Here is a 20,639-nt window from a genome sequence, read left to right on the forward strand (position 1 = left end):
CTCGCCATCACCGCGCATGCGCCGTGGCTATTTGTTTTATCTGCGGAAAATGGAAAAACAAAATAAAAAAATAACAAAAAAAAAAAAAGCACCTGACCGTTGGTCCATCAAGAAAGCAAGAAGGGGCGATTCGTCTTCTCTTGATGGTATTTAGCTGCACAGGCGGCTCTCACGATGGACAAGAATGTGTTCGAAAATCAGCTCATCGCAATGGCCGAGACGGTGATGGGGTTCACATCAAAAGGAGGCGATGTAGGCCCGGCCCAGTACCATCAATTCTGGGCCGACTTGAGCACCAACCCGGTGCAGGTCTCGGACTACTTGACGTCGCTCATCGTCAAGTTTGTAGCGGTGTCTACGGGCGAAGACAAGTCTTACATCTTGGCGGATCTGGTACGCAAGGTCGTGGGCAAGGAATACGAGAACGCATCCGATCAAGCCCGTCTCACCTCTGAATCTCGTACGCCTCCTCTTCTTATCCGCTATATACGTGCATCCATTCGAATCAATTCTCACCCTCATCTGCCCAGTGGACAACCAACAAACGCTGCTGGGCACGATTTACTTCATCTCCCTGTTCTTCCCTTTCGATGCCACGTCGGACCCGCTCAAGGTCGCCATCGCCCGCTGGCTCAAGCTTCGCGGCCGCGGCGACGTCGTGCCGCCCAAGGGCAAAGCGGCTCTCGACAGCACCTTCGTTGACGAGGTTCGAAGACTTCTTCTCGCCTTCATCATCGCTGTGATTGCAGTGCTTCGTGTTCTCTTTCTTCTACTCCTTCTTCTTCATCCTTCCCATGACGTGCGGCTGTGCGCGCAACTCACTCGGCCGTCACATCTCCACCCCACCGCAGTGTCTGCGCGCGCTGGCGCCGGGATATCTCGAAGCCAACGAGAGCGCCTTCTCGCTGATCGCGCAATGCTCGCACATCCCCTTCCCTGATGACTTCGTCGCCGATTCGGCGCCCATCGGGCTCCGTGCGTCCCTACGCGACCACACACACAACACACACACCGCACACACCGCACACAATGCTGACCAGACGTTCGTTCTCTTGCGTGTGCAGTCGCGTCGTGCCTGCTCAACACTTACCTGCGCAACTGCCTTCGCGAGGGTCGACAGACGCGCATCCTCTTTGATGGCGTCCTCACGTTGCTCAAGCAGTCCAAGACCATGCGCGACGCCCAACTGCTGACGCTGCTGCACATGCTCCGAGGCTTCGTCGTCGTCGTACGCTCCCCCCCCCACATATCGTGCTACAGCGTTGCCTCACCCCAGCGCGTGCGTGTGGTCGTGTCGTGTCGTGTGCGGTGGTGCCGTGTGTGTCGTGCTCTCCAGTCTCCGAAGCTAGATCCGGAGATACTGGAGAATGCGATCGAAGTGGTGAAGCAGTACTACCTGTGGCCCTGCCCCTATGGCGACGTCGCCAAGGAGCTCCTGAATCTCCTCTCCGTCGAACTCAAGTCGGCAGGCTCAGGCATGCGAGAACTGTTCGTCGAGGAGAATCCCGAGTTGGAGAAGGGCTACGTCCTCACTGGGAGGTACGCTGTGCGCGTGCGTGCGCGTGCGCGGTGGTGGAGTCGCCGCCGCATCGAACCTAAGGCACTGTATCGACACACCTCCATTTTCCATTCTCATCTTTTCTGTTTCAAACCAAAAAGGGAGCGCATTGTGTACATCATCGCCGATCAGAACATCGAAAAGGCCAAGCGGCTGCGGACTCTGCTCCAGGTAAAATTCATTCCCCTCTTCTACTATGCTGTAATCTCGTATGTTTGTACACATACGGCCTTCGCCGCTAATTCTCTACTTGTCTTGTATGTATGGATATGTATGCATACAGATTGATGTATGTATATGCATATATGATTGATGTATGTATATGATGATACTGTATGATATGTATTGCAATGCTGGCGCAGTCGTTCCCGCCGGAGGAAGTGAGCCCGTCGCAGATCCAGATGAATCTGCTGGCCAGCATTCTGGAGACCAACGCGAATATCGATCCCGACCAGCTGCACCTCGAGTTCTGCACGCGGGAGGACACCGCCACGTTCTACCACACCGCCATGGAGATCCTCAACCAGGCCGTGATGATGTACTGCTCTTTCGCCTCCCTCGGTTCTTCGCCTCAACGTTGGGCGATGCATCGATCACTGACCGCACGCGCGCACGCAGGAGCGAAAAGGAAGCGATTGCGTTCCGCCATCAAAAGTTGACTGCGCTGAAGGATTACATAGTCTCCCGGTCGACGGCGACGAGGCGATCGTCTGTTGCCCTGCAGAGCAGTGCACGGACTTCCAGGTGCGACACGCAACACACGGCACACGGCACACACGACACTCATGCTTACGCCGCCCAATGCAGCCTGCCGCCGTTGCAGTTCGAGTTTATGATGATCAACTCCTCCACTGAAGAGCCGCCCCTGAATTACGAGACCCACTTCAAGTGCGTCCCGTGTGTGTCGTGTGTCGTGTGTCGTGTGTGTGTGTGATTGTGTGTGTTGTGGTTCTTCCAGATGTCGTGCGCGCTCATCACATTCATTTCCTCGTCGCGTCCAATCCAGATATCCGCATCGCATGTCGATGGACATCCTCCTCAACATCATCAAGCTCCACCGACAGCCCCCCGACAACCCCAAGTGCGCTTTCCTTTTCCTCGCCTCGCGACCGTGTGGCCGTGTCGTGTCGTGTCGTGCGGTATTGATGACGTGTGCGATGATGTATTGTGCCCGCGCGGGCAGACCGTGCGTGATTAAGGTGGGAATAGCGGGCGACGACCAGACCCTGCACTCCGTGGCGGGGAGCTACGTGGCCCTCAAAATGACCAAGCCGCGCCTCTTCGAGAACCTCTCCTTCCAATTTTACATCATTCCCCTCGGTACCCCACCGCCTCCCGCTTTCCGCCCTCGTCTTCGCCACACAAGACAACACAAGACAACACGCACCACCGCACACGCACACGCTTGCTCACTTTTCTTTCGCTGACGTCAGACATCGAGGGCCGATCATCCAATTTTCCCCATTTCCTGGCCAAACACGACGGCTGGTACGGCAGGTGCGTAGTGGTAGCCAATAGCCCCTCCCTCCTCTTCCCACCGACCACCCCAATGTGAGCTGACCGAGCGCTGGGCCGACGCGTCCAGGCACGTCCTGTGTCTGGCGAACTACCTCCTGCGAGTGCTCCCCTCGGCCGGCGCGGCGGAGCCCAAGGCCGACGGCCGGGCCAAGAAGGCCACCTGGTCCGCCATCGACTCGCCGGTGCCTCTCTTCGCCCCCTTTCCGGCATCAAGCCAAGCCAAGCCCCCCCCGCGCTTTGCGTGGTGATGACGTCGGCCTGACGTGTGGCGTGGTGGTGGTCGGGGCAGAGCCCCAGCATGCAGCTGATCGCGCGGAGCTACGCGGGCATCGGGCCGGCCGAGGTGGCGGCGGCGCTGGAGGGCGGCACCTCCGTGCGCGTGCCGCTCCGACCGCCCTGCCCGTCCCTCCTCCTGCGCGCCGAGCTCCAGAACTATTTCCGAGAGGCCCGAAACCGTCTCGAGGTTCGTGCGCAACACGCCGCACACATGACACGACACACGCAACACACGACACATACCAACGCGGCCTTCACACTGCAGGTGAACCTTTATCAATGCGAGTGCTGGTGTGTGGGCGACACGGCCTACTTCACCGTGCCCTTCGCCCAGCGGGTCACCGTCGGCATTCAGGCCTTTGCCAAAGCCTTCATGGTAGTACCATTATTCTTTATTATTACTTATCATTTACTTTTACTTATATTATTAATGATATTATTCTTATTATTACTTATTACGTTGTGTCCTCACGCTGGTGTTCGGGCGGGTGTGGTCCAGACGTCGAATAACATGACGGAGCGGATGAGTGTGGAGGAGCTCCAGAGCAAGGTCAAGGGCTTCAAGTACGCGCCCTGCGCGCTGGGCCTCAAGTTCATACAGATGAGCGTCACCGGCGCCCCGAGGCAGGGCCCGCCCATGAAATACAGGGTGCGTCCCCTCCCCAGGACGAACGGCGCGTGTGTGTGTGTGTGTGTTGTGTGTCGTGTGTGGCTTCTGTGTTGCTGATGGGGCGTGGGCGGCGTGTGTAACAGCCGTACAACGAGATCGTGGTGGCCAATGTCCCGGCGCGAGGGGACCGCTTCACGCCAGCCCACCCTTCCAAGAACTGGCTCGAGATGTACACTCAGAAGGCTGACTCGGTACGCACCGCGCACACACACACGACTGTTGTTGAAGAGCGCTAACGCGATTCGAAAACAGAAAAAGCGCAGCGCACGCTCGGCGAAGGAGCACACGTACCACATCTCGGCGATCGAGGTTGAACCCAAGGACAGGAGGAAGGACGAGTTCCACGTCCTTATCGACGACGTCCTCTACGGTCCCTTCACCAAGATCAAGTACGTCGACGCTCAAGGCGCATCATCATCATCAACACCCCATCTCTCTCTCACTCACCATCAACACTCCACTTCTTCTTCTCTTTTCCGCTCACGCGCTTTTGCTTGCGTGTCGCAGGATTGGGCCGGTACTGAGCTCCAAAGAGCCGATGGCTTGCCGCAGTCTGCCGGTGATGACCTACTTCCCCCTGGACCTTTGATGACAACAACACCCGCACGGCCGAAGTGAGTGGAAAAGCAAAGGAGGCGGGGCTTGACAGTCTCTCGAGCAGCCACGTAGAGATGGATATCCAGCCCAACGTTGGCTTGTGACAGACTGCTAAGCAGAACCCACTACAGACCTCCTCCTCTCTTCTTCACACTGGACTTGGGCTCGGGTTGGAGTTGGAGTTGTTTGGACGAAGGGGGGTTGTTGGCTGGAGGAAAAGAAGACGAACGAAAGATTGTATACAAGAGGGAGTGGTCCGGCCCTAGAGCTCCAAGCCCACCGACACCCAATGGTTGCGGAGGTTGTTTCGGCGGGCAAAGATCTCCAGGTACCTCCCTGATGATGATCGTCATCATCGTCCGTGCGAGTAGAGAGCGGTTGGGTTGAAGAGGTCAGTGCGAGCAATGTTTGGGGGAGGGGGTTGATGGTGGGACTCTGGAAGAGTAGAGTACCGTTGGGCACCAGGGCTTCCATGATGTGGTAGATCTCCTCTGGCTTCTGGCTCTGCCCTCGTCGCTCGCTGAAAATGACGTCCGAGCACCGATTGCCGCGCATGTTGGGCGGATCTTCGCCCTTCAGGCCCACCAGACAGGTCTCCTTGGCGTGCTGCAGGTAGAAGCCGTGCCCCTTGGCCATACGACGATTGACCGTCGCCTTCACCCACGCAATGTCGTCCACGAACCTACATCCACACACACATGCGAGTGAGTGCGCGTGTGCGGGTGGTGCGGTGATGCGCGTGCGTGGTGCGTGCTCGTTGTGTGTGATGTTGGGTGCGGAGCGTGCACCTGTAGCCCCACTTCTCCATGAGGTCGAGCGCAAAGGCGTAGCGGGCGTTGATGACCCAAATAAATAGGAAGCCGTTGGTCTGCAGCAGCGGGATGGGGATCTTTTCGATGTCCTTGTTGTGCAGCTGCTTGTAGCCCAGCGCCACCTGTGTGCGCGCAAGACACGGCGGTTCGAGAGAAGCCTTCGAATGAGCGAGTTGTGCGCTGCGTGCGTGTGCGGTATGAGATAGAAGAGTGGTTTCTACGTACACCACGCGTGGGGGCGGAACCGGCAAGCTGCCACGGAGGGTCCATCACGATGACATCGAACTGGACCTGTTTGCCCAGCGCCTGTTGCCCATCGACTTGTTTAGAGGCCCATGCTGAGGCGAGTGAAGATCGCAAAGATGGATTATGTACCTGCCAATCGAATCCTCGCACGTCTGCGCGAATGGGGACGCAGTGCGGGGGAATGTTGGGCACTACCACCTCATAATCATCTGCAAATCAGATGAGAGATTAGGCATTGTCGTCCTACAGGCTGAAGGGCTCGGCGGACATACCATCTTCGTCATCTTCATTCAATTGGTCCTCAATGTCCTCGATTTCCCTCTTGACGAGTGCCATTTCTTCCCGAATTTCGGGAATACTCATCATCGTGGCGTCCTTCCATGTCTGCTCGACCGGTGCCGCGTCTTCCTCCTTCTTTTCGACGACGGCGTCGTCTTCATCCAGCACCACTGCTTCCTCCATCGCGCTGCCGTCGCCCTCCATAACTCAGGGATGATAAAATCAGCTCGTCTCCGACGCGTTCGGAATGCGAGATCTTTCCCGCCCTTTTTTGTCCGCTTTTTACCCAGCAGCATTTCTCAATGATTTTTGATTTCTGGTTGGTTGTCCGATTTCTCCGTCCTCCGGAGGAAAAAACGAGGAAGGCGAGAAATATAAAAAGAAAATAGTGGCATCTGCACTCTTTGTACACGGCCAAGGATTACCATCGAAGCAACACATGCGTACAGCTTGAGCCCAGGGGGTCACCCTGGTTCTCTCGTCTGCTCATCAACCCACCGCTCTTTGGGGAAAGTCTCCGGACACTAGGACAGAAAGTGTCAGCGCTCATGCGCAGAAGTTTGGCTTCACCGGCGGCCGGCTCTCGGGCCGGAACCAAGATGAGGACCTGGCCGTCTCGCCTCGTTGCGAGATGGCCGGCCCTTGGAGTTCACTCGAGTCGTCGGTGGCCAACGAGTTCGTCATAGCACAGTTATGTTCAATCAGCGCCGGGGCCAACTGACCGTCGTGACAGCCCCCGGACGCCAACTCAACGGAGCTTACTCTGGCCGTGTACCTCACGACACCTTTCCCACACTCTCTGGCGGCGAACCACAATCAAGTGATCAAACTCACCGTGGTTCGTCTCCGGAGAGCGTGGGAGACAACCGGAATCGAAAGATTTATGCTTGTACTCTGTTATAAAGAATGAAAGAATGTTACTTTAAACTTTACCAACGACGACTCGCACTTGCAACTCGGGCCAAGCTTGAGAAAATTGCTTCCCATCAATCGCACCAACATCGGCCCTGTGGCTTGCCCTAGCGGAGTTGAAAAAAATTCTCAAGAAGGCAAAAAGAAAAAGAATTGCGCGCAAAAAGTTCAGAACATAATCGTCATCAGAACGCAACAAGCATCATCACCATGCCGCGCACACAACCAAGCAAAGGGAAAGGTACATCTAAAAAGATTCCAACCTTTTCATTCTTTGTGCGCAATCCAATCTTGCTCCAATCTTCCGGATGTTGAGAATCGTGATGGATCTAACCCCATCGCCCTCTAGGAGCGAAGAAGGCCAACAAAATCAAAAGGGATGAAAGTACGCTCAAGAAGACCGGCACCATCACGAAGAAGTACGCATCCGTCTAATTACTGTTAATTGTTTGTTCTTATTTATTATTTATTATTTATTGCAGGAATTTCCGCGTGACCGTGTTGTCCGCGAAGGAGAGGCTCAAGTCGCCGCAGCAGAGGAGCGCAGAGAACTGGTGGGGCTCTCAACTCTTCGGCCACAGGCTGTCGAGGGAGGTTAAGATTCACCACGCTCGCCGAGAAAAGCCCAACGCTGTCTTCACCAGAAATAAGAATAAGGCTAAGAAGGCTATCTGATCAGCCTCTTTTCAAGAGCACAAGTGCAGTGTGCCGCGTTCCTCATGTTGAGTGCCACCGTGCGCACTTGTGCTTGCCGCACGCACCTCCACTCTGGTGTCTTTCGATCGATACCAACCAAGGGAAATCTAAAAGAACTGAAGAAATCAATCAAGAAATTGCAGGACTCGTGGAGAAGAACGAAATTCGGGAAAGAGTGCGGCAAGGCGGCGCCAGAATTTTTGCTTCCACTCCACGTTCAATTTGGCGCAGGGCTGCCAGCAACCTTCTCGCTCTACACGTCTCGCCCCCTCGTACAAGAAGAGGCAGCAGAAGAAGAAGAGAGGAAGAAAGGAGGAGGCCAGAGGTCGCGAGAGAAGCTTCCACGTCGTACGCACGCATCAAGGGCTTCAGGCGATCGATCGATTCGGCAGAAGCGAAGACCGATTCGGCAGCAGACTACACATCACATCATCAATACACACATCGTCGCGAGATGGAGAAGCTAACGACGAGGCTCTCGAACACGTTCGCCTCGAACTTCTACGAAGACGGCGACCTGTTCCTGAAGAAGAGCAAGGACAAGAAGATCTCGGCGCAGCCGCTACCTCACGGGGTGGTGCTGTTCAAGGGATGCCTCGATCTCGAGGAGCAGCTGAGCCTGGTCAGGGCCTGCCTCAAGATGGCCGACGAGGAGCCCAACAGAGGTCTGCTCCCACGATGCAGATACGCGAGCACATCGAAAAAGGCCGTCCCCATCTTGTTCTACAACTGGCCGGCCGTGCCCGCGAGCATGAAGGGCATGAAGGAGCCCACGCGATTGCTGCGCTTCGGACGAAAGATGTTCAAGACGGCCTACGAGGCAGGAAGGCGCAACGGCGACAACATGCAGTGCCCCAGCAAGTACAATCCGGCATCGCTCTACGCCATCTTGTATCCCCACGGGGGCAGCTTCATCCCTCACGTCGACGGTGCCAAGGGCTGGGCTCTGAGCGTTTCCATCGGCGACTCAGCAAACTTCTTCTACTCTGAGGTACGGCATTCTAGAGATTTTGAATTCTACGTGTCGGCCACTGTGCGCTGTGTATCATCAATCAGCTTAAATCGTGAAATTGCCAATCGTCGCGACAGACGAAAACGAGCGAACGAACCTACGTGCGTCTGGACTCGGGCGATGCGCTGATCTTCAACGGCGGGCAGCTCTACCATGGGGTGGAGAACATAATCCCGGACTCGGCCCCCGACTTCTGGCGGTCTGAGGAGACCGACATCACCAAGTACGACATGTCGAGACTCGTTCTTCAATTCCGAGATCCACAGAGAGACCAGTCTGGCCTCAAGTACTACCCCGTGTTCCAGGCCATCGGCGAGTAATCATCGCGCACAGCACGAACCTCCCCCCTTCGATCTTTTGAACAAACGACACTCCTTCTTTCTCTTTCATTCATGCTCCACTCCCCTATCATCTCTGCCTCTGTCTCTCTGCCACTCTTGTGAATATACCTTCTCATGTACTTAATCTGGACACGCAGATAAACCGAGGCAATCACTAGATTGAGTGCACTCCTCTTTTCTCATTTCATTTTCGTGCATGCTTACTCACTCGTGCATCTCACTGCTGCGTCTCTGCCGGCGTCCTCATCCTGCGCTGGCGGTGCACGGACGAGGGCGTACTTGAAACCGTCGAGGTACTGCCCCTGCTTGATGTATGCCAGCCTCTCTCTACACTCCAGCTGGAACCCGGCCTTCTCCAGCACTCGACCCGATCCCGCGTTGTGTGCGTACACCCGCGCTTCAAGCCTGATGCGCACAGGACACACGCACACACACACCGTGCGGGCGCTCAGTCCCGTGCGCCCTCCTTGCGCGCGAGAAAGAAGGTACTACCTGATGATGGGCTGTCCGCCGTTACACCGCGTCGCGAAGTCGTCGGAGAAGAGATAGCGAACGAAGGCGGCGACGGCGTCGGTCATGATGCCACGACCCCAGTGCGACTCCGCCAGCCAGTAGCCCAGGTCCGCCCGGTGCGTGAAGTTGGTGCCGCCCGGCACCTCCATCGCCTCGATGCCTCCCACGGGCAGCCATCGACTACTACTCTTACGGCGTTCCTGGCCACCGTCGGCATCATCGGGTACTGCGTCGTCACTCCCCTTCGCTCGTCTATCACCTTCACCTTCGTCGCGGCCGTCTTCTCTTTCGACGCAGATGCAGAAGCGTCGGCCGTTGTCGTTGCGCTGACAGAAGGCGATCTAGGCGTGGGCGTCCTGGAGCGTGTAGGGGTGTGGAAAGCTGTCCCGCAAGTTGCGCGCGATGTTGGGGTTGTTGGCCACCCTCGCCAGCTCCTCTGCGAACTCCTTGCGGAAGGGAACCATCACGCACCTGCCCCCCCTAATCATCGTCTCTTCTTTTCGTTCCATGTCTTCCTCTTCCTCTCCTTCTTCTTCAACATACTCTACTTTGGCTCCACCAACGCCCAATCGTGCACCAGCCCGCTGAGAATTTTAGCAGATTCGTTTCGCGCGCTGTGCGTTTGTGCTCTGTACACTTGAAAAAAAAAACGAAAGGGGAGAAGAAAGAGGGCGCGGGCGGGCTCTGGCGCGTCACATGGAAGGCGTGGTCTGGTATCGCGGGTAGACGCGCTCCGAGGAGAAGATGGGCGTCATCACGCCAGAGTCCTCCTCGCCTGCGTGATGCGAGCGAGCGAGCGAGCGAGAGAGGGGGATCAGTCATCATGCCTCACCCAGTGAGCGATTGTGGCCTGTGGGGCTGATGTAGTATAGTACCGATGGTGCTGCTGCTTCCGCTTCCCTCCTTGCTGCTGCTGCTCGAGTCGGCGAAGGGGTCGTCGAGCTCCAGATCTTCGAACTTCTTGGCCTCCCAGTGATCCACAATCGCGGCGCCGACAGCATCACCGTACACGTTCACGGCTGCGCGCACCGCAATTAATTGAGCCAAATAAAACGCGTGTGCGTGCGGTGGTGAGTGTGTGCGTGTTCAAGTGAGGGGTACTGGTGCGAAGGCGATCGAGGAACCAATCGATGGAGAAGAGAAGCCCGATCCCCTCCAGCGGGAGACCCACCGCCGTGAGCACCATGATCAACGTCACCTGGCGAATGTGTCTTATTAAAACAAAATGCAAAATATCAAATATCATATTATGATATTAAAACAATACAAAGTATATTATATTATATTATTATTTTAAAACAATACAGAATTAATGCAAATAAAATAGAACAAGGCGGTGCTGGCATGTACCAGACCGGCCTCAGGAATGCCGGCGGCGCCAATGGCAGCGAGCGTCGCAGTGAGAGCCGTGATGACGATCTACGCACCCCCAACCAGTGCCTTGTGAGCAGCAGGCGTCAAGTGAGTACAAAACGTATGAGCGCGTACCTGACCGAACGAGAGCTCCACGCCGAGCGCTTGGGCCATGAATATACAGGCCACCGCCTCGTAGAGGGCCGTCCCGTTCATGTTCATCGTCGCTACGTAGCGATCACGAAGAAGAAGAAGAAGAGGTTGACTTTCTAACAAGGTTGTGTAAGATGGTGGAGGGGTGGTACCGCCCAATGGTAGCACGAAGCGCGCGACCCGCTGGGAGATGCCGTTGTTTTCCTCGCAGCACTTGATGGTGACCGGGAGGGTGGCGGACGAAGAGGCCGTGCCCAACGCAATCAGTAGAGCCTGCGAGAGGCGCGACATGAACTAACATCACACCACACCACATCACAGCACACACCCGTAGTGCAGTGCACCAACCTCAGCTCCATATGCATCGGAAGACCACACAGGACACAATACAGCGGTGTGTTACGTACCACGAAGGGATTCTTGCGGACGATGAACGCGTAGACACACGGTAGGAAGACGAACATATGAAACCCGAGGCCGAGCACCACCGTCACTGCGCCACACACCGCCATTAACTCACGTGAGCAAAAAAAAAGTAGGCCCGGAATAAAAAACCAATTTAAAAAAAGGAAGGGGGCGCCCGGGTTTGAACCGGGGACCTGACGATCTGCAGTCGCCTGCTCTACCACTGAGCTACGCCCCCTTTGCTTGCAGTGATGAGGTTTGACGGATCACACGACGGCGTACTCCTCTGGCTGGGTGGTGGGTCCGCCGAAATGGAGAAACTGATAGACGAAGAGGGAGGCGAGGGGAAGACGTGGTACCAACGAACACGCTGAGTTGCTCGAGCTTGGCCCAGAAGTTGCCATCGTGGCCCAGCTTGGCGATGATCAGCGAACAGATGCCGATCGGCACGCACCAGATCACTACATTATGTGTGCCAAAGAATGAAGTTGGGTCAGTGACGTAGACGAAAGAGGGGAGAGAAGTGGAAGAGTACCCAGGCCGACTATTCGCATGATGGCTTCGTTGAAGGAATTAAAAAAGTCGATCAACGGATGACCCTTGTCGCCCATCATGATCAAGACGACGCCCAGAGCTGGACATGTACACAGCGGCAGAAATGTTATCAGTCAACACACAACTTAATGGACTGACGACGAACAGAAAGATGGACAAGAGCGCGAGCGCTGTACCGACGGAAAAGGTGATGATGCCCAGAACGTTCATGTCGACGGCCGCCTTGAACAGGTTGGGCGGAAACAGGCTCCGTATGATGTCCAGGATGCTCTCCAGCGGGGTCTTCTGTGGTGCGTTGGGCACCGACCCGTCCGTCGGCACCTCGGCGTAGGTACCTGTAACCGAACGTTGGATGAGGAATGCACTGGAATGTGCGGGTGCGAGCGCAAGTGCCGGCGTACCGGGTTGGATGAGGAGCACCCAGAAGATGCCGAAGATGGCGGAGACGATGGTGGTCAGCCCGTAGTAGAGCAGCGCCCTCAGGGAGAGGTGGCCCATGTTGCTTGCACTCCCTGATCAGGCCAGGCCAGCGCGTGTGTGCGTGTGTGTGTGCGTGTGTGTGCGTGTGTGCGTGTGTGCGCGTGTGTGCGTCTGTTGTTAGGAGACACAGAACGGCGCAAGTAGTAGTACCGAGGGAGGTGATGCCCACGACGATGCTGGACATGATGAGGGGCACCACCAGGGCGCGCAGCATGCTGAGCAGAATCTCGCCCGGGAAGCCCAGCAGCTCCATCGTGGTCTTGCTCGGACCCGTGACGCTCGCCGCCCACCCCGCCACCAACCCCACCGCCGCCCCTGTGCCGCCACCCACGCCCACAAAATATGTTAAATTTTATAATGCTTTTATTTATTGTATAATATACTATTATAATATTTATTTGTGGTGTAAAGGATGATGATGGAGGTACCGAGGATGGTGAGGTAGAGAAGAAGATTGCCGTGGCCGCCCTTTGCATCGGGTCGATCGATGGAATTGAGGAGGCGGCCCCACCAGTGTGCGGCGCGCCTCTGCCGCCGTTCATCGGCGAGAGAGGGCAGGAGCTGCGCGCTATCGTCGTTCGAACCTCCGAGCATATCCTCCGGCGGCAGCTGCCCGATGGATGTGCTCCTGGGCCTTCGATCTCGCGTCGCCAGTCGCTCCTCTCCACTCCCGTACATCTTGCAGCTTCGTAAAAATAAATAAATAAGACTGGATATTATTTTTAAAGAGATATTATATTTTTATTGTGTTTTCTCCTTTTTGGGTAAATGATTTTGTATTTTAAATGCACAAAAGCATCAGATGCAGCCGGTGCATGAGGCGGCGAGTCCCACCTTGTTGGGCGCCGAGGGGTAGCTCGTTGCGACGGTACAGTTGCACCGCCGCCGCATGTCGAGCGCCGCAATGTCCATCGTATTGTGCACTGTGTGTGTGTGTGTGGCGTGCATGAGTGTTGCGTGCCATGTGCGTGTCGTCGTAACGAGAAGAAACAGTAAAACGTTGAGAAAGGTGGAGGGAGCTCCGAACCGATGATGAACTGGGTCTTGTGGATGAACTTCTGCGTGATGGCCGCCTTCGAGGTGTCGGTAAAGTAGGACACAATGTCGGGCAGCTCGACCGACTTGAGGGTGCACTTCTTGATTATCTGCATGCACGTGCGATAGAACGAAAGAACGAATGTGATGAGTGATTACTAAGAGCACTAAAGCGAGGTTGACACTAACATAGTTCGTAATAGTGTTAATAGCATAGTTGGTTTTAGTGTACGCACCTTCTTGATGGTGCGGGCGGCAAGAAGGCTGGTGACGAGGTTCTGCTTCTCGAGTTCCTTGAGGTGGGGCAGCATGTCAAAGTAGAACTGTTTGAAGTTGACGAAGCGCGAGATCGGCGTCGACGTGATGCCCACGTCCTCCATATTCAGCAAGCACGTCGCAAACCTGCGCGCTCGCTCTATTAGCGCTCATGGCTCACAACATAAACATAAAAATTTAATTATGCTGAGACAACACAATGTCGGTACCCGCAGAAGGGCGAAGGTTGAATTGTGAACTTGCCGTAGCCCAGCGCGCCAAAGAATGGCTCGAACACCTGGCCCACCTTCATCGGGAAGAAGTCTATGGGCGATTCCACACGCGACACACACACACACACACACACACACAACGCAGGCGCGCGACGCATCAGCACAAGATACGCATTCCAAGGCACACGGACGGGGTGGGTAGAGGACCTGCGGTGGTGATGGCGCCCTCGGTGGCCGCCTCGATGGCCTGCAGCAGCTCGTACGGGTCGAGCGTGTCCAGCGAAATCAACTCCTCGGCAGGTGAAAGGACCACCGACGGGCCAGCCGGCTGGGAAGGGAGCGGGCGCGAGGGAAGTGATGATGACGTCAGCGACCACATTAGGACTTTGGGGCCCGGCTGGTCTCAGCGTACCTGTGGGCTGAACGGCTCGATGCTGGTGGAAACGTAGAGGATCTTCTTTCGCAGGAGCGAGTACGAGTTGTCCCACCGGAGTCTATACACGCCTGGTCGCTTCACCAGCACTTGACCCTGTGCGTCGCGTCAGTGTGTCGTATGTATGTGTCGTGTGTCATGTGTCGTGTGTTGTGCGTGTCGTGTGTGTCGTGTGTGTCGTGTGCGGTTGATACCTCAACCAACTGCTGGCTGCAGGAGTAACGGCGCATAGGCTGGATCTCTTCCTGCGTGAGCGAAACGGTTAGGGCGCGCACACACGACTCGCATGTGGGGACGGCCGTCCGTACGATGGCGTCGTCAGGTTTGCCCGCCTCGGTGAAGACCACGCCGAAGGCGATGTCGTTGTCCTGCGTCTTGAATCGCCATCGGAGCCGGACGCCGACCTCCTTGATCTCCTTGATCATCTCCACCTTGCCCTTGGCTCCGGACGATACAGAGATCTTCCTCAGCGCCTCGGGCTCTATCGTGACCGGCTGCTCCTCCTTCTGCGCTTCCGTTGTCGACAGGTCGACAGCTGCGGCACCGACATAGAGTGAGACACACGCGCGTGGTCAGCGGGTGAAGCTTGCCGCCAAGCGCGACTGCGAGCGCGGTTTAGTCGACAGATTGTAGGTACGTTGCTCGGCGGGTGGGGCTGTCCCGGGGGACTGGGCGGAGTCCTGGGCGAGGGATCGGTTCCTGTTCCTCGCCTTGAGCTGCGCCGAGCTGAGGATCTGCTTGGGCGGCCGCTCCAGCGAAATAATCACGAATCTGGCAGCAGCACAGGTTCCTGGGAGTCAGTTCGCTACGCACACGCACACGCACACATGCACACGCACACGCACACACGCACAACACATCGCACGGGCTCCGTGCGGGTATCGTACCGGATGAGATTACACTCTTTCCTCAAGATGGCCAAGAGTTCATTCATGAATGGGAACGGGCGGCTCACGGAGAGCGTGATCACCAGCTGGATGCCTGCAGCAGGCACGAGAAGGTGACGGTGAGCCCACGTGTGTGTGTGTGTGTGTGTGTGTGCTGCACGGTCGTAGCACACCACAGCGTACCGGAGAATTCTTGGATGGAATAGACGAGCTTGGCAATCTCCTGCCGGCACAGCTCCTCGTCGCCCCTTCGGAGGAAGTACTTGAGCGCGGGATACACCCACGGACGGAGGAAAATGGAGTCGGGCAGCCGACACAACAGCATCAGCCGTTCGTAGGACACCTGCAAAGAAAGTTTGAGTCTTGACGTGATCGCACACGCACACGCACCACCGCACACACACGCACACAATGTACCTCGATCAAGATGGGCGTTGCTGGCAACAGCTTTTCGACAAAGTGGACCTTGGCGTTCAGGGCTTCCATGTCCGTGGTGAGCTTGCCCAATATTTTGAGCACAAACTGTTGAGAGAGAGAGAGAGAGAGCGCGCGCGCGCGCGTGTCGTGTGGTGACGCAGGAGCAAGTGTAATATTAGCAACACGGCCACATGACCCGGGGGGGAGCGGGCAAGACGTGCCTTGTGCCCCGGCGGGTAGAGGGACTGCAAGCGGAGGATCTCCTTTTCGATCGCTTCATCGGAGAGGAGCGCCTTGTCTTGGAACAGCGCGAGCTCCAACTGCGCGCACGCACACAATACGAACATATACGCACACGTCAGTGGGTTGTTGTGTGGTGGCGATGGTGGTGGTCAAGTCTCGGCCATATTGGGTTATGTAGTGCGCTGGTGGTGTGCGTGCCACAAGAGGGAAGTTCTCCGCGGTGGGGTTGGTGTTGATCTTGGCCTGAAAATCCTCGATGTCGGCCACACTCTTTTCTGGGACTGGAGCACCACGGCAGACGATCAGTGAGCCGAGGTGTGCGTGTGCGTGGTGCGTGCGTGCGTGCGAGCGTGCGTGTCACCTTTGGGCGGTGTAGCGTAGGACATGGCGTCCTTGAAGAACTTGGAGTTGGAGCAGTAGTGCGTCTCCTGATCGCCGTGCTCCTTACAACTGTTGTGGGCGAATGTAACCACCGATGTGAGCCGGGTGAGTGCCGCCCAATGGTCCTTCCGCAGAAGAAGCGGAGAAGAGCTGGTCAGCGAGGGAGTGAGCACGGGGCACGTACTGTACAATGAGCCACACCTGCTTCGTGGCGAGGCGCTTCACCACCGAGGCCGGCTGCCATTCCACGCCTGAGCAAAAGTCAATCATCTTTACTCATTCAAAAAGTAATAAATCGCGGAGCAATCAAAAGGAAGAAAGCGTGGGCGAGCGATGAGGAACCGTTGCGATCAATGAGAGCGCACAGAGGGCAGACGGAGAACGTTTCGTAGAGGACCTACAACAAAATGTGTGAGGAAATTCAAGAAAGTGAAATTCCTTCTCGATCCTTGATCGCAGGTACCTTTTCCGGTCCTGCCGCCGGGGCCTGCATTTCGTGGTTATGCCGTTGACGTGGTTCTATCGGCTCTTCCCGATGCAAGCAGCGCTCTGTCCAAGTTTCGCTTTCGTTTTCGATTTATTACGATTTATTCGGAAGAACAGGGTAATTAAATAATAATATATATATATATCTCGTGCAACAGGGAGAAGCTGGCAAGTATTTCAGTTGTTCGTTTGTTCGTTGTTGTTGGTTTTTACACTCAAAATTGACCCACCACCATCAGGGCAAGCTCTTTTCCCTGTGGCGGTGGGTGCAGGTGGAGATGATGGTGATGCTGCGTGCGACTCGTGCGTGTCGATGGTCGATCACTTGCAGGCCTTGGCGCTGTTGCGGCTGGTGGTGTAGTGGAGGATGGTGTCGAAGAGCTCGGCCTTCTGTACGGGCTTGAGGAGGCAGTAGTCGAAGCCCACCTGCCTGCACTGCTGCGTCTGCTCGGTGAGCGAGTTGCCGGTGATGGCGATCATCGGCGTGTCGATGCCCTCCTCGCGCAGCTCCGCCACCATGCGATAGCCGTCCTTGACTGGCATCAGGCAGTCAATCAGCATCACGTCGAATCCCTCCTTGTTCTTCATCACAATGTCGATCGCCTGGTCCAACAAAGAATGTCAGTCAAGAGTGTTCGCGCTTACTGCACACCGGCGCATTGGGTGAGCGCTGTACGGTACCTGTTGTCCGTTCTCGGCGAGGGTGACGTGGCACTGCTCCTTGGAGAGGATGGCGTTCATGGTCTTGCGCATCAGCGAGTTGTCGTCGACCACGAGGACCCGCAGCCCGCTCAGGTGGTTCCGGTTCGATTGGTCGTTGTGCGTCGTCGGGAGGAGCGCCGAGGCCGCCGGTGGACTCGAGAACGTGGGTTCGAGCTGCTGCCGGAGTTGCTGCTGCGTCTCGGGCGCGGTTTGCCACTCACTCGAGGGACTATCGGGGCTGTCGTCCTCGGGCACCGTGTCAAAGGGCACGTGGAAGGTGAAGCTGCTGCCCTTGCCGAGCTGCGAGCGACACCAGAGGTTGCCGCCCATCACCGTGCACAGCCGCTTGGTGATCGCCAATCCCAGCCCTGTACAGTTGTGCAGTGTCAACATTGTTAGCTCAACTCACCTGCCGTGTGCGGTGATGCGTGTGCGTGTCGCGGTGCTGTGCATTGTTTGCTGCAAGTGGCGAGGCGGCGTACCGGTCTTTTCGCTGCACATGAGGGTGGGGTCGTCGATGTGGGTGTAGACGGAGAAGAGGTTCTTCTGGTCCTCCTCGCTGATGCCGATGCCCGTGTCTTCCACCTCAATGCGCAGGTACCGGACGCCCATGGCTTCCAACTCGTCCGCCGACGATCCGTCCGGGTGCTTCTCCCGATCGTCGCCCGATGACGAATCATCGTCTTCGCCGCTCTCGCCGTCCAACCGCAAACCGCCCTCGCTGTAGTCGTGGTCGTCGTTGTCGTTGGTGGTGCTGCTGTCGGGGATGACCGGGATGGCCTTCATCTCGCCGCTCATCGCGCCCTGGGTGTCGACGCGACAGCGGACCACGATACGGCCGTGCTCGGTGTACTTCTGGGCGTTGGTCAGGAGGTTCATGAGCACCTGCTCCACGCGCTTGCGATCGCAGAAGGCCCGGCGCGGCACCGAGCGCTCCACCTCCAATGCCATATCGAGATTCCCTGGAGGACAGACCACACACGAGGATGGGTCAATGATTGTGAGTGTCAATGCGGCCAACCCTCAACGGTAGACTCGGGGCGGTACACTGTGTGTGGTGTGTGTGTGTGTGCGCGCGCGTGTGTACCTTTGTGCCACTCGGTCTTCTTGGCCATCTCGATGGCGATTTGAAGCGTTGATCGGATGTCGAACTCTTCCTTCTTCATCGAGAATTGATGCGTTTCAATCCGCGTGTAGTCGACGATATCGTCAATCTGTATAGCAGTAAGTTTGTTAAAATCTGAGAAATATGCGTGTCGTACACTGTATGAGTGAAGCGAGCTGTGGCGACGTACCACGCGGTGCATGATACTTGTGGCGCGGTGCATGATGGCCATCATGTTCGTGGCAGAGGCACCCGACAAGTCGACTTCCTCTTCCTTCCACTCCGATTGCAGCACTTGCAATCCAGAGATGATGGCCTGCATTCAAAAGAACGAAAGCGTAAAACAACATAGGAGTTAAACTACACATTTTCTTGCTGTCTAAAAAGTTGAGAGTTAGGGGAGGGCGTCATACCTGAAGAGGGTTTCGTATCTCGTGGCTGAGGAAAGCGAGGAATTTGTTTCGTTCGACGGACTTCTTCTTCTGGGAGATGTCGCTGAAGACGGCAGAGAAGTAGCGCTTGCGCTGGAAGATGAAGGACGACAGCGAGAGGTCGATCGACAGCAGTCCGCCGCCCATGCTGCGCGCGTGCGTCGCCACATGCGCGCCCAACATCTTCTGCTGCACCCCGTCGCTGAAGCGCGACCAATCCATCGCCCGCTCCTCGTCATAATAGGGGATCACATCACTAACGACACGCCATCGAGAAATTATCAGCTCTACGATCACTCGCCCTGCGTGCGGTGGTGCGTGTGCGGTGTAACCCGACAGGAATGTGTGGTATGCGGGTGGGAAGGCACCTGAGATGACGGCAGCGAGACAGGAGGGCTCGGCCGCTCCTGTAGCCCAGCATGCGGGCGGCCCCGTTGTTGACGTGTCGCAGACGCAGCTTGGCGTCGAGCACCACCACGCCTTCGCCGACTGAGTCGAGCACCGCGTGGCTGATCTCCCGCGCGTCGAAATCCGCGACGCCCAGCGGCTGCGGGTGGAAGTGGTAGTTCTGTGCTGCTCGGCCCGTCTGGCTTGGCTCGTCTGGAAGTGTTGTTTCGGCTTCGCCCCTCGGTGTAGTCGATTTTGATGTTGACGACGATGCCGGGGTTGTTGGTGCCTCGGTCTTTGTTGCGGGCGTTGAAGAGGAAGAAGATGACGACGAAGAAGATGTTGATGATGGTTGAGACGGCACGCACTCGTAGAGCTGCATGAGGGTGGCCAGCATCGAGAGGAAGCCCTGGAGCCAGGCGGCGTGATGGGGTGCGAACCCACCAGGCCGGTTGGCCAGGGCGAGAAGGCCAATGATGCGGTCGCCCCAGAAGATGGGCACCTCCATAAAGTGGTCGATGTCGGGGTGGCCCGACGGCACCCCGCCGCGGCTGTGGGGGCTGGTCGAAGGATCGTTGCATATGAACGGGGCTCGCGTCCGCCAGCTCATCCCGTAGAGGCGGGGTCCAGTCGACATGTCCTCGAGCGCGAACGTGAAGCCCTCGGGCACCACCAGATCGACCATCTTAGGACTCCACCCGATAGTTGTGATCGCCTTCACCAAGATCTGTGGTGTAGTAGTATAACCTGGTGAGTACTAAGAGATGGGAGGCAAAGGCGTGGATGGCCAGAACGCGCTTAACATGAAATGAAAGGTGTGCCATAGGGGCGCTTGAGCAAGAAGAATGGGTCATTCCATGATGGAGTGCACGTACAGTGAGTTTACCCTCGCGTGGTACGATGCGACCTATGTAGCCGTAGTGGGATGCGGTGACGCGGATGACGCCGTCAAGGAGGGCGTTGAAGGCGGCCCACGAGGAGGCACCCTCGTGATACCGGCGTAAGGCCGTCGCGGCCACGCTCACCAATCTTCGTTCCCATTCCATCTTCATCTTCTGGTGCGCATGTTCTTCCTTTTGTTGTAGATGTTGGTTCCATTGTGTTTCCTCCGTAGGTGGTGGAGGTTCCATCATCGAAGAAAAACCTAATCTTGGGCTACAATGCCCCTCCCTCAACCAGCTGACGCTTCTCTCTCTCTCTTCTGGTGACAACTTTTAAGTTGGCGTCCTCCAGCTCCGTGCGTCGAGGAGGGCAGCGCCACCACACGT

At 56.6% G+C, this 20,639-nt stretch overlaps 8 protein-coding genes across 8 annotated transcripts; 3 read left to right on the top strand and 5 right to left on the bottom strand.

Annotated features, from left to right (window-relative positions):
* Nucleotides 1–174: 174 nt before the first annotated feature.
* ACA1_366340 (uncharacterized protein) lies at nucleotides 175–4,611 on the top strand (the record flags this gene model as incomplete). Its single annotated transcript, XM_004335987.1, has 19 exons — nucleotides 175–460; nucleotides 531–706; nucleotides 852–975; nucleotides 1,065–1,228; nucleotides 1,337–1,539; nucleotides 1,660–1,729; nucleotides 1,921–2,096; nucleotides 2,177–2,302; nucleotides 2,366–2,446; nucleotides 2,565–2,639; nucleotides 2,742–2,878; nucleotides 2,992–3,055; nucleotides 3,144–3,258; nucleotides 3,366–3,539; nucleotides 3,618–3,731; nucleotides 3,852–4,001; nucleotides 4,106–4,213; nucleotides 4,275–4,411; nucleotides 4,530–4,611. The coding sequence occupies 19 exons, from the start codon at nucleotides 175–177 to the stop codon at nucleotides 4,609–4,611; spliced, it is 2,562 nt and encodes an 853-aa protein (XP_004336035.1).
* Nucleotides 4,612–4,881: 270 nt separating this feature from the next.
* ACA1_366350 (MTA70 family protein) lies at nucleotides 4,882–6,160 on the bottom strand (the record flags this gene model as incomplete). The annotated part of the gene is made up of 6 exons (XM_004335988.1): nucleotides 4,882–4,955; nucleotides 5,072–5,301; nucleotides 5,408–5,553; nucleotides 5,657–5,806; nucleotides 5,828–5,886; nucleotides 5,950–6,160. 6 exons carry the CDS (start codon nucleotides 6,158–6,160, stop codon nucleotides 4,882–4,884), a joined length of 870 nt encoding a protein of 289 aa, XP_004336036.1.
* Nucleotides 6,161–7,078: 918 nt separating this feature from the next.
* Nucleotides 7,079–7,543, top strand: ACA1_366360 (uncharacterized protein; the record flags this gene model as incomplete). Its single annotated transcript, XM_004335989.1, has 3 exons — nucleotides 7,079–7,109; nucleotides 7,218–7,287; nucleotides 7,351–7,543. 3 exons carry the CDS (start codon nucleotides 7,079–7,081, stop codon nucleotides 7,541–7,543), a joined length of 294 nt encoding a protein of 97 aa, XP_004336037.1.
* A 475-nt stretch (nucleotides 7,544–8,018) lies between these two features.
* On the top strand, nucleotides 8,019–8,896 carry ACA1_366370 (uncharacterized protein; the record flags this gene model as incomplete). The annotated part of the gene is made up of 2 exons (XM_004335990.1): nucleotides 8,019–8,555; nucleotides 8,654–8,896. The coding sequence occupies 2 exons, from the start codon at nucleotides 8,019–8,021 to the stop codon at nucleotides 8,894–8,896; spliced, it is 780 nt and encodes a 259-aa protein (XP_004336038.1).
* Nucleotides 8,897–9,134: 238 nt separating this feature from the next.
* Nucleotides 9,135–9,579, bottom strand: ACA1_366380 (acetyltransferase; the record flags this gene model as incomplete). The annotated part of the gene is made up of 3 exons (XM_004335991.1): nucleotides 9,135–9,165; nucleotides 9,197–9,322; nucleotides 9,410–9,579. The coding sequence occupies 3 exons, from the start codon at nucleotides 9,577–9,579 to the stop codon at nucleotides 9,135–9,137; spliced, it is 327 nt and encodes a 108-aa protein (XP_004336039.1).
* A 192-nt stretch (nucleotides 9,580–9,771) lies between these two features.
* On the bottom strand, nucleotides 9,772–13,054 carry ACA1_366390 (transporter dicarboxylate, putative; the record flags this gene model as incomplete). The annotated part of the gene is made up of 14 exons (XM_004335992.1): nucleotides 9,772–9,901; nucleotides 10,127–10,205; nucleotides 10,306–10,449; nucleotides 10,532–10,628; nucleotides 10,781–10,849; nucleotides 10,919–11,010; nucleotides 11,089–11,209; nucleotides 11,344–11,429; nucleotides 11,701–11,802; nucleotides 11,877–11,975; nucleotides 12,073–12,231; nucleotides 12,298–12,408; nucleotides 12,527–12,691; nucleotides 12,805–13,054. 14 exons carry the CDS (start codon nucleotides 13,052–13,054, stop codon nucleotides 9,772–9,774), a joined length of 1,704 nt encoding a protein of 567 aa, XP_004336040.1.
* A 120-nt stretch (nucleotides 13,055–13,174) lies between these two features.
* On the bottom strand, nucleotides 13,175–16,753 carry ACA1_366400 (emp24/gp25L/p24 family protein; the record flags this gene model as incomplete). The annotated part of the gene is made up of 17 exons (XM_004335993.1): nucleotides 13,175–13,299; nucleotides 13,404–13,521; nucleotides 13,648–13,813; nucleotides 13,897–13,990; nucleotides 14,107–14,227; nucleotides 14,312–14,428; nucleotides 14,641–14,867; nucleotides 14,970–15,103; nucleotides 15,220–15,313; nucleotides 15,403–15,562; nucleotides 15,637–15,741; nucleotides 15,828–15,956; nucleotides 16,081–16,160; nucleotides 16,241–16,410; nucleotides 16,445–16,511; nucleotides 16,603–16,657; nucleotides 16,724–16,753. 17 exons carry the CDS (start codon nucleotides 16,751–16,753, stop codon nucleotides 13,175–13,177), a joined length of 1,992 nt encoding a protein of 663 aa, XP_004336041.1.
* A 314-nt stretch (nucleotides 16,754–17,067) lies between these two features.
* Nucleotides 17,068–20,423, bottom strand: ACA1_366410 (ATPase/histidine kinase/DNA gyrase B/HSP90 domain containing protein; the record flags this gene model as incomplete). The annotated part of the gene is made up of 8 exons (XM_004335994.1): nucleotides 17,068–17,349; nucleotides 17,428–17,816; nucleotides 17,931–18,410; nucleotides 18,536–18,662; nucleotides 18,744–18,869; nucleotides 18,967–19,240; nucleotides 19,353–20,118; nucleotides 20,258–20,423. The coding sequence occupies 8 exons, from the start codon at nucleotides 20,421–20,423 to the stop codon at nucleotides 17,068–17,070; spliced, it is 2,610 nt and encodes an 869-aa protein (XP_004336042.1).
* Nucleotides 20,424–20,639: the final 216 nt, after the last annotated feature.

The sequence above is a fragment of the Acanthamoeba castellanii genome, assembly GCF_000313135.1.
Source record: "Acanthamoeba castellanii str. Neff unplaced genomic scaffold scf7180000084641, whole genome shotgun sequence".
Lineage (NCBI taxonomy): Eukaryota > Discosea > Longamoebia > Acanthamoebidae > Acanthamoeba > Acanthamoeba castellanii.